This window comes from Dysidea avara, chromosome 1 (genome assembly GCF_963678975.1).
Source record: "Dysidea avara chromosome 1, odDysAvar1.4, whole genome shotgun sequence".
NCBI lineage: Eukaryota > Metazoa > Porifera > Demospongiae > Dictyoceratida > Dysideidae > Dysidea > Dysidea avara.
In genome coordinates, this window is record NC_089272.1 from 11132760 (window position 1) to 11145252 (window position 12493).

The window sequence follows — 12493 nt, forward strand, 5'->3', positions numbered from 1 at the left end:
TTTTCATAGCTGGTACTCATATTTGCCATGCAAACTAATCGGTTCACAGTGCGTTTGTTCCCATTATTAACACTGCACAGTAGGGATATTCACTTCTTATTGTTTTACAGTATTTGGACATTACGTACTACTCCGATCCAGCTTGTTTCAGTACTTTTTATTGCAGCATTATACACTGTCCAAATCTAATTTAAATTCCAAATTTTTTTCTTATACTTGTTTGTGAATTTTTTGCAAGCTCATGACCACTAAATATCTGCTGAGTTACTCACAGCACTATTATACTAGATTATGACTCATACAATAACAACTGATAAGTGGGCGTGGCTCTGCATAAACCTGCAGACAATAATGGACGTGGATTCCTTCATACCTACGGACTGATGAATGGGCGTGGCTACCATATGTCTACAGACAGTAATTTACGTAAGTGGGCGTGGATTCATGTGTACCTACACACTGATGAATGGAGGTGGCTGCTATATGTCTACAGACTGTAAGTGGGCGTGGCTCATGAAAGAAGCAGAGCTACGCTATGACGTGTAGTAACACGTCCACTTTTAATTTAGCACGTGGGGTCAGACCCGGTGTAAAGCACTTCATTGTCAGCTATGTTCAGTCTGTTACACAGTATTACGAATCAAAAACTGTCTGAAAAGCACCTCTGCAGTCAAAGTAACCACTATGAACAATAGGACAATTTGCATTATGAAGGGAAGCCATTATGTGCTACTGCCCAATCAGCACCTTTGCTGTTAGCCAAGATTAATGGGATACAAAGGAGGACACTGGTAAGTCTATGTATAATGCATTGTACGTACTGTAGTATGCTAAAAGGCACCTCTCAGGCCAAAACGATGCCGAACAGTGAAAAAATCAAGCTCGTAGCCTTAGCCATTTTCGAGTTATGCTTGTCTGAGGGCATCAGTTAGTCAGGTAGTCGATTGGTAGAAAATTCTGTAGCAACTTGTTGAAAGCATTCTGGTCGATCTGAAAGCTTGTTTGGGCTTAGTTTTATGCTTTGCCGTGCTTATGAGCTCCTGGTTTTACCTAACCAATACTGCCTTGTCGTTGTCAGGAAAAATAGAGGCTGGTTTTTGGGTGATTTTTTTGTGGGCCACGCCTACACCTTTGTGGTTCCTACTATACAGTACTATTGTACTGTATGATACTAGTTTGTTTGGTTTTTGTTATAGTGTACAGGTACATGACGTATGTAACTGTTCTATTAGGGAAACTGTGCATGCTGTATTAGAGTATCACGAGTCAACCTTTCACCTACAAGGGGTGTGTCACTGTTTCATATTTTCACTGTGGTAGCTTATGAACACAGCTAGACCAATAATAACAGGGTGTGTCCTCGTGAATGAGTAAATAGATCATTTAGAGGTGTGGTCTTGGTGGTTTATCATTATTAATCTACCAAAATTACATTAATAGTCATGGTCTTGAACCTATTGTGAAGTTACAGGTATCTACTGAGCGTAAACACTTAAATAATTTTGTGGCGCTGAATATGCTGTTCAAGGAGAATATTGATATGGAAAATTAATGCCTCAATATGGTTTCATTGTATGAAGAAGGATGAAGACCAGCCTGATTGAAGATAAAATGAAACACTAGCAGAGGGCACACACTTGCCGGAACCTCAAAAGGCACATGCCACTGGTGAGTTTGTTATTGTGGTATAAAATAGTGGCAGTGTGCTGCTTTATCTGGCTTTCAGCCTTGCGACTATGGTCAGGCAGGCAAGCAGGCTGGTTGACAGCAGGAAATTAGAGTTTGGGTGATTTTTTTTTAATTCAGTATCTGGCCGCCTGTAAGTGTTTTCTTGTTTTTAATGCTGCATTTGGTTAGATGGACTAATGTTGTTCCGTAAAAGTGAATTTCATTGTGTAAGATGTCTCTAGGATGATTTTTAAAAGTGGCAATTTTGGCGGCGTGCATGACTTTTGGGAGATACCTGCTTAAACAGTGCTACTGTATTGTTTGATACGGAGCATGATAATAAATGAAGTGTTAATTTGGATTTTGTTACATACGTACAGTATTATTATGTCTTCAAGAAGATATACATTCATTCTCACCCGGTGAGCATGTACCAATTTCATTTATGTTTACATTTACGTACGTATGTGCAAATTATATGCAATTACAATGAGCACTGCTGTATTTGAAATATACATAGTCTCCTCACAGTAACAATGTGTGACTGGCTGAGCAAAAACTGGCCGTTTTTGCACATTCCTCGAATTCCATTTTATCGTATCACTGTAATTTATAGTAACAAAAGAGTGGACAGCCAAAGTTTCAGCCTTTTGTGGTGAATGGTCTTCGAGTTATAGCGCTTGACAGTTGGAACTGTGATAAATTCGATTTGTACAGTAACAATACAGGAATAAATTACAGACGCTTAGCATAACGTACAATTGAAACAAGCTATGTAGATGGGACATGGCTCAATCTGTGCACCATAAGTTGGCAAATCAATTAGCCGCACCGTGATGAATCCTCGAGAATATTCGAAGACTGAACTAAACACTGAGCTGTATGTACAGGGAACAGTGCTCCTTCAATTGAAGAATGCTCAAAGGTAGGGTAACATGGTGACGTAGTGAAAATTCGAAGCGATACTCCGCTTTTGGTTCAGTGTTTATTGGTTTCTCAGATGCTCTCCCCCAGAGTTATCTTCGAGGTTAACAGCCAAACTTCTTTACGCAACAGAGGGATGCTCTTCATGGTGAACTTGAACATCGAGTTGAACGCACGCCCTTGTGTCTGGGATAGCCTTTGTGGTTAAATGCGAAAATATACTAGCCAGTCTGTACGTTACGTGGAAAAGAAGCCGTTTAACTTCTGCGCAATCATCTATTACAGGGCTATACGGCGTTAGACACTCTCCTCTCTTATTATTAACTCTTGGTAGTATTGATTTGAACTTAATTTCAGTGCGTACAAATGCGATTAAAATGTGTGTAAATATTCATGTAGCATACTTATTTTTACCCAGTGTATTTCAGTACGGTTTTATGACAAAATAGTATTTTGCGAAATGGCTGGTTATCACTCAGCAGGTCACATATTGTTGTTTGCATGTTGTTTATTCCTACAGGGCTCCTTTGATGACTTCACAGAATCGTCAGTGATGTTGTTGTTTGCCTTAAGGCGTCGTAGATACTACATGAGTGCAAGTCATCAAGAGTTCAGTAGTACAGCGAGTCTAATGTTAGATGGGGAGGAACCACCCAGTACAACATTTTGTATACCACCACAGCCTTCTACTGGTGAGGTGAAACTTTCCTTTGCAGGAGATATCATTGGTGAGTTTCTATAATACTGTACCCACGTAAGTGTGTGTTGTGTGTGCGTGTGTAGTGTGTGTGTGTGTGTGTAGTGTGTGTGTACATAGAACGTGGGTGGGTGGGTAGCCCATGCACAACTGAATTCCTTGAAACCCTGTAGATTTGTATTTGGTCCAGCTTCATAATTATATGCTTTTACCATTATAGCAAAGATGCTACAACTTTCCGGGCCCAATGGTATCCATTATAGAGAGATTTACACTCTTGTTTGTGTTGTTCACTCCTTACAGGTCCCTTACCAAAGGGTCACAATCAACATGAGCCATACACACCACATGATATTGAATTTTCAGCTGCTCTTCCTTATAAGGTAGAAATGATAGATGGTGAAGGGCGTTTCTTATTACTTGAAGGGTCACCTGAACAACAAGATGCTGACATCACTAAAGTACAATTTTCTAAAAATGACTTTGTTCATGATTTGAACAAGTTAATAGCAATGGGATCAAGTGGACCAGTGTAAGTATAAGCATTGTTTGTAAGTGTATAAAGCTACTCCTACTGATTATTATGTTTGTGGTTATATGAAATTCAGTTCTGGACTTGGGAGGAATTTTGCAACAAGTAACAATTTAATGACTGCTCAATTAGAGTATATTTATACTTTACTGACCATTCTATTAGATTATATCAACCTACAAGTATATTGTTCAATTTGTGACCTTCTCAGCGAAAACCCAACTTGTTCGTACAAGCATGCGTATTATTGAAAAAACAAAAATTAAAAATATGTAAAATTGTGCATGCTAAAAAGAAAAAAATACACAAATTTTTATCAGGCCATTACTAGGAGAAGGACGATAAATTGATTAAAACTGTATACCATTTTATTCACCTGCTCATGGAGAGTTCAGAAATTCTTATTTCCCAAACGGTATGCATGTCACGTGTGTGCAGTAAACGTAAACAAGATCGTTGTAATTTCTTCAGCTAAACCGCCTATTATACTCATATGCATAAGTGACTACAGGGCTGATATACTTTGGTTAATTTGCTAATCCATGGTGAACGTTTTAACCCTTAAACACGCATGAAACTTTTAAGGAATTAGTCCTGAATGCGCACGGAACATTTATGGAATGCGTGTTTACACAAAACAAACTTATATGGTGAGGTAAGACAGCCTTTCCTAAATCTATTAGCCTAAAACCATATATCAATAGAAAGCTTATTCATTGGTCTACTTGGGGAAGGCTAAATAACCACTGTAACAACAATGGCTTACTTGTTATATAGCGAAGAAGATCAATGTCTCGCTTAATCGCAACACCACATTCTTCACTTCAATCGTAGTTTTGATTGTGGGGTTTAGTCACATGAGCTATATATGGCCTGATTTGCCATTGAATGGCCATTCGAATAGTACTTGTTTGAAGCAAATCGGACGAACTGTCAAGGAGTTATAGATCATTTTTTAAAGGTATGTAATATATTTTATGTGGTTAGTTGTTGAAAATTATTTTCACGGCAATTTTTGGTCTTATGCTTTGGTCGTTGGGTAAACCCCTAGGTATCATTTTTATGCTTATTACATCGCGAGTAGAATGGCACAAGTTGCAAAGCCATATGGTAAATGCTTCAAAATTTACAGTGCTTTGTTTACAACCATGCGTAAAAGCCTATATAGAGGCTTATGCGTTTTCAAGACCATGCATAATCTGCCTATATATAGGCTTATGCGCGTTTAAGGGTTAAGCTAAATTTCAACGTTGTAGAATAATGCAAATGGAAGAATGTAAGCGTCTTATAGTTTATCAGCACAGGGCTCAACCAAGAATATTAAGCTAGGGGGGGAGGGGTGCAAAGTAAGCTGCTTCGGATTCTAGGGGGTCTGGGGGCATGCTCTCCCAGGAAAAGTTAGGTGTAAATATACTCAATTGTGGTGAAAGTATATTGTGATGCCATTGAATATTGACCATTTGATCATACAACTTTGGGATCAATTAAGCCTTTCCATTTCTCATGGCTTTAGGTACATATAAACCTGGAGTGGGAGGGGGAGGGGGCATAGCTAACCCAGGAGGCCTGTGCCCCCTCACACCCCCCTCCTCCCAAATTAACCCCTGCAGTATAGTCGTGTTACAAACTGATTGTCATCCTCTTCCTACTGTCTAGTGCTATAATTCCAGCACAGAAGGCTAAAACTTTGGTAATCCATTCCTTGGACACTGCAGATAATGCTGAGAATGTAAAAAAATAACTGTAAACAAGTCAAGTTTTTGCCAAGACAGTCACATTTGTTAACTACATTGCTATGCAGTTAAGTATACATAACTCAAACAAACCACTTTGAACCACAAATTACAAATAGAAGTAACTTCTCATCTGCTTTTTGTATGTTGTAAAGAAGGCTTTTTCATTTTCATGTGGTTACTACTCCTTTCACCTAAGAAGAATTTGTAATACCTATTGTTTATTCTAGCTGACAAGTGAAGTGGCCTTTATGCTTTATTACAAAAGAAGAGCAGTTCAAGAAATGTCTCTGCAATCAATCCAGCTACTACTGAAAATACAAATGATTCTCATTATAAACCTTGAGCCACTACATGCTACCGGGAATCAACACCTTGAGCTGTCAGTGAAGAGATATGGACACAAAGTTAAGTATGTGATGCGTGCCATTGTACACACTGTACTGTGATATGCCAAAGGCACCTGTCGACTAAATGATACTTCACAGTGAAAACATTAAACCCGTAGACTTAGCAGTTGTCTAGTTGCACTTGTCTGAAAACATTAGTAAGTGAGTAGTTAAGATAATCTATACAAAAAACAGCCAAGCTGTGAAAAAAGGCGTGGCCCTCAATAAACCAGGTGAAAAGGTTGTGAAATCAAAGGTGGCAGCCAAGAAATGACTGATGGTAGGTTAATGGTTAAAATTTTAGTAATGACAATTCAGGTGAATTTGTGTTGCCTTCTCCCATGGATAGCCTCAGTTATATTCTCACCAGTATGTTCTGACATAAACATGGTTTGCAAACAATGAATGTGTAGCTCTCAGTTTTGATTGATGAAATGAACAGTGTAACTAATATATGGCTCACTTGTTGTAGCACCTGACCATAAATCTGTGGTAGCAGATTTATGCAGTACCCCCCAACCCCCAGCTCCATTTTCACCCTGGTTTTTTAAGGCCCGCACCCTTTTTTCACAGCTTGGCTGTATAGGTATTACTTCTTTTGTAACTGTATACTCCAAAGCCATCCTTGGAGTTTCATTTATTTGTATGGAAATTATCACATGTCCTCTCTCCTACAGGTAGACTATATAGTTTGTAGCAGAAATCTCTATGTGGTAACTTGTTTGTAGCTGAACTCTACTGGTACTGGGTGACTTTTTGTAGCTAAACTCTTTATGGTGACTTGTTTATTTACTGAATTATTGATTTGTTTGTAGCTGAACTCTCTGCAGGGTGTCTTTTTAACTGACCTTTACAGGGTGACTTGTTTGTAGCTCAACTCTCCACAGGGTGACTTGTTTGTAGTTGAACTTTCCACAGGGTAATTTGTTTTCAGCTGAACTGTCTTCAGGGTTGCTTGTTTGTAGCTGAACTCCTGCAGGGTAACTTGATCATGGTTGAACTCTGTATTAGGCGACTTATTGTTAGCTGTACTCTCTCCCTACATGGTGACTTGATTGTAGCTGAACATTCTAATAGAGTGACTTATTAGGTAGCTGAATGTTCTAGATCATGCACTTGTTACACCTGGCTCACTTTTGTAGTGTTTTTAGTCTGATTCCATGTTACAGTGTGACTGAACGATAATGCAAAGACTGAGGAAGACCGCTCCTATTTGCCCACGAATTATGTACATGCAAACTAAGGTGAGAGATACACTCCAACCAATATCTGTGACAGAAACATCCTGGGATAAGGAAAGTTGTGTTCAGAAACTGAAACAGCAACATACTTTCCAAATTTTGGGATGGACACCAGTCATCTTACGTAGCTCATGGAAAATGTGTTCTATCTTGGTTTTTGGGTGTAGCGTGCCCATCCCAGCTCATGTCAGGATAATGGGTGCCATGCTACCTCAGTTCACAGACAAAGTGCTCTTAACTATCTCAGCTCCAATAGAAAATGCTTTTATTTCGGCGATAGGATGCAGCATACCCATCTCATCTCCAATAGAGGAACACTTATATCTCAGCTCCAATAGAAAATGCTTTTATTTCGGCAATAGGATGCAGCATACCCATCTCATCTCCAATAGAGGAACACTTATATCTCAGCTACTGGGTACAGCGTGTCCATCTTGAAGTGCTTTAGATCAGTTATTGGGTATAGCATACCCATCTCAACTTCAGTACAAAGTGCTAATGTATATCTCAGCTATTGGGGCACCATGCCTATATGCATCTCAGCTCCAAAATGGAAAGTGCTCATTGTCTCAGCTCCAAGGGCAAAAATAATTCTAAATTGGTTATTGGGTGTGTGCAATCCATGAGCCTAGCAGATAATGTGTTTTGGTGTCCAACTAATAGGACTGTAACACCCAATACCAAAATAGGAGAACTATCTGTAAACTGGAATAGGTGAAATACATAGGAACACATCATCATGGACATGTTGCACTAAATGACTGCAATAGGAGCACGTTATTCATGAGCTGGGTGAGAGTGTGACGCCCGATGCTTCATCCATGAACTGAACACACAACTGACCATGATATCTGAAACAGGGACCCATCGTCCACCACAGCTGACATCTATCCATATATAAATATGTGGAAGGTGGTCAAGTGTTCACATCAGCAATACGCCTTGGTAAATGTCATCATGCCTTTAGTAGCTTTAAATCCACAGAATGGAAGGGCTGAGGGGGGAGAGGGATAGAACATACCAAGTGGTGGAGATTAAATTCCCCAACCATTCGTAACAGGAACATAACAAGGGAACTGAAAACAGATAGAACATGTTATCCATGGAACTAGGGTGGGAACACACTATCCATAATACTGAACTACACCCCCCCCCCCCCCCCCCCCCCTCTGTATTGTGGCCATGCCACACCAAATAGCTAACAGAGACAGGAAACCAACACGTAGTCCATGAGCTGCAGCATGCCACTATTGTTGTCAGGGTCCAGTAGTTACTTGATGATGCTAAGTTGTATCATGACGGACCTTTTGTATGGTAGACCTGACAGTGAGATGATACTAGGTAAGTAAGTGGCTGGTTGCCTGACTGAGAAACTGTGTCGAGGTTGGCTGTAACTGCCTGAACAGGTGCAAGTACTTGGATATGATTCAGTAGTCCATCCATGGCGCATACCAAAGTAAGGTACTATTCCCCAGCTAGAGTGGACATTATAATGCCAGGAACTGAAGGGTCCACAATAGGAAACTTTATCTGATCGGAGACAAAAGCGCAAGCTGTTGCTCTGATACAGCTCTTGCAGAAACAGGTAAAGTAATCCTCTCGTCTCCACAAGCTGCTTTTTATCAATCATGCACTGGAGTTATTTGAAATACTATACTATGGTGCCTGCTGATCTGTATGGAGCAAAAAGATGTTGCCTCAAGTTAACACCCTTTAGCCTGCAGTTCAAGTTTTAGTTATGTTAATTTACTGCCCATTTACCTAGAATAAGATATTAACTACATGGACACCTGGTTTTTAGAAGTAGCATCACGTCAACTTGTTTTCCATATACAGTAGTTGCATATATATTTCCATGATATACTGAGATACTAAATTGTTATACTGCCATTCAGCCTTGAGAAATACTGTATCTTATTGTAGAGTAAACCCCTAGGCATTTGATGTAATATTGACAATAACACATATTGTGTGGTATTTCTATTATTAGCAAGTCATTCTGTTATCGCCGTCTACGCTATTTGGAGGCTCGCTTCAATCTCCATGTTTTGCTCAACGAATTGAGAGAATTAGCTGCTCAAAAATCTGTGCCACATCGTGACTTCTACAATGTCCGCAAGGTATATTTACGTATATTATTACAGTGATATAGCAGTATACTTTGTAATAGAGCTGTGAAACTTAACCGATTAACTGATTAATCGACCACTTATTTTTATAAATTCAGTTATCAGTTATTTTTTCTCATAACTGGATAACTGATCTCTGATATACATTGTATTTATTCAAGAATGTATGGTTTTCATTCTTAAACATTGATATCACACTTGTTGTAAGATTCAGCTTTACATATAATGGCATGTTGGCCATTACTTTGGCCACTACAGTATACTATAAATTTTTAAGGTGCATGTAGCTTAAAAACTAACTTCAGCATAACAATTAGAGAAAATTTCGTAAAGTTCAGTTAACCGGATAACTGGCAGTTACGTATGATTTGCCCAGTAACCAGTTATAATATTCTGTACAGTTTCATAGCTCTACTTTGTAATTCCATTCACAGCTAGCTGCTAAATAGTTGTGGGTATGCCTGGCTTCCTACATTGATTAGAAATTAAATACACTCTGTGTGTTTGTTTTGTATGTACTATATTAATTATCAGTTAATCAATGTATCTGTCTGTTCATCTATCCATCACCTATCTATTTATCTCTGTACTGTCTGATAGTGAAACTGTTGGGTGTGTATGCATAAATGTGTGCATAAAGATTATATTGACACTTTGGCATTTAGTGATGGTTTAAATAATGTCATACCAGTAGTGTGTGCCTTGCAGCTATTGTGTGCTCCTGGTTACACTATACTAGTGTTTTTATACATTATTTTAATCCTCAGGTGGATACTCACGTACATGCAGCATCCTGTATGAACCAGAAACATTTGCTGCGATTCATAAAGAAACAGATGAAGACACAACGTGACATGGTGGTCACTAATAAAAATGGGGAACAGCGTACACTGAAGCAGGTGATGCATATGCACAGTGTGTTTTTGTCAAACCAGACATGCTCTCACAGCCAGACCCAGGTGTGGGTGCGTGCCTGCATGGTTTCCTTAAAATGTTTTGCGAAAATGTGTATGTATGTAATGTATGTATATATGTACGTATGTGTGTATTTGTTTGTCTTTTCATACTCATCTGATTGAAATTGAAACCAAGCAATTACAGTAGCAGCCATAAATACGTAGTTGCATTTGTGTTTACGTTTGGTTTTTCTGTGTTTCCTTTGCATTCTCGTAAACAGTGTGTTTGCATTGTGGTCTGCATTTAATTTGAGTTGCAGTTTCCATGCGTTTTTAGTCTTGCCAGTTTATGGAGCATTGAAGGAAAGCTGGAAATTAACTAATAAATTAATAAAACACAGCGTGATGGTCGATGTATCAGATTATAGCAATCATATAACAATATTTTTTGTGCTTTTGTGCATTCCTATATTGTCGAGAGCACCTATAGTGACCAGCAAGGAAAGCCTACTGAGTGACCAAGTCTGGACTGAAAACTATGTACCATGCACACGCACGCACACACACAAATATTTTGAAATAATTTGCATGACATATCTATCGAAAGTTTAATAAGCGATTTGTTCACTGACAGGCTGTGACGGGATTTAAAAGTCTACAAGGCAGCTGAGTTAGTCATCAACTATACTGCTCAGGATACATCCATAAGGGCTGCCATAAGAGATATGAAATGGTTAAGCTAACGTAAAAGTGTAAGTCCAAGTCCAAGTTGCCAAATTACTATGTGGGCATGGCCATGGGGGATTTAAACAGTGAAATTTTGTTTTATGAAGTGTAGTGTCAGAGCCGCTAAGCGGCTACATAAAAGAAAGTTCCTCATACTGATGTTAATCATACAGTACGATAGTACTGTGTAGTAGGGACCACAGAGGAGTAGGCATGGCCAATTAAAAAACATTAACCAAAAAGCAGCCTCATTTTTCCCAGACAATGAGGCGGTATTGGTTACGTAAAACTAATCCCAAACAGGCCTTCAGATCAACCCAAAAAGCCATCAACAAGTTGATACGGATTTTTTTTTAAAGTATGTTATTTAACGGAATTTTCTACTGATTGAGTGACTGACTGACTGATGCCTTCAGACAAGCGTGACTTGATAACAGCTAAAGCTACGGGTTTGATTTTTTCACTGTTCGATGTTGCTTCGGCCCAAGAGGTGCATTTTGGCATACCGAAGTACATACAATGCATTCTTCATGGACTTACCAGTGTCCTCCTTTGTGTCCTGTTCATCTTTACTGAAGTGTTGATTTAGCAGTAGCACGTGATGGCTTCCTTTCGTAACAGAAATCATTCGTATTTTTCATAGTGGCTACTTTGAATGCAGCGGTGCTTTTCAAACAATTATTGATTGATACTGCTGTGTAATGGGTTGAACATACGTAGCTGACAACAAAGCGTAATGGATACTTCACTTTTCAGACAATAATTGATAGCTGGGTCACGCGGTGCCATTTCTTTCTTTTGATGTGGTATGCGTGGGTTCACCAGTTACAATAAAAAAAAGTTAAACATCAAGTACACTAAAATTTGGATTTTTCAACTAGAGTAGGGACCATAGCACATTGATACAAGGTATTGAAACAAGCTGGAGTAGTACATGATAATAAGTGTTATATCCCTAGATACCATAACGGAAATGCACTGTAGGGATATAACACTTATTATTTTACTGTGATTTAATATCATGCACTACTCCTAGAGATGCACCAATAACCGGATCAGTGATCAGATCGGTTGCTGATATAACAATTTCTACCATATCGATAATTGGCACAAACGCTCTGAGAACCGATATCGCTGCCAATAGTTTGCATGGAAAATATAAGTGCCATTATTTGCAGCAATGAAAAGCCTTTTTGCTCACTATAAACAAATAGAAAGCCTCTTTATACTATTTCATAAAAGTGCTAAGTTACGAGAAGCCATGGCTGTTCGTGTAAGTACTGCAATTTGTGTTAAAATATTCTTGCCCAGATCTTCTGAAAATGGCAGCTGTTACACTTTTACAATAAGAACTGCACCACAGGAAAGCTAAACTGATAATCTGTATAGTAGCCATCTTGATATCTAATCAAAACACAGAGTAAGGGAGCATGTATTAATATATTTGTGATGCCTAATTGTCTGGGTTGTGTAATAGAGGCCATACCAACCAAACAGGTATAGGTGCGCTTTATAGTTACTGTACATCACTTCTGTTTTTTCTAAAGATTATTAGAAT

The 12493-nt window shown here is 38.8% G+C and overlaps 1 protein-coding gene across 2 annotated transcripts in view; it reads left to right on the forward strand.

Annotated features, from left to right (window-relative positions):
• Window positions 1-12493, forward strand: part of LOC136256193 (AMP deaminase 2-like) — a 201193-nt gene that overhangs the window by 154360 nt on the left and 34340 nt on the right. For both annotated transcript variants that reach the window (XM_066049141.1, XM_066049144.1), the window contains exons 8-11: window positions 3113-3320; window positions 3593-3821; window positions 9175-9304; window positions 10081-10212. In XM_066049141.1, the coding sequence (XP_065905213.1) occupies window positions 3113-3320; window positions 3593-3821; window positions 9175-9304; window positions 10081-10212 (699 nt within the window). The remainder of the gene's footprint in view (window positions 1-3112; window positions 3321-3592; window positions 3822-9174; window positions 9305-10080; window positions 10213-12493) is intronic.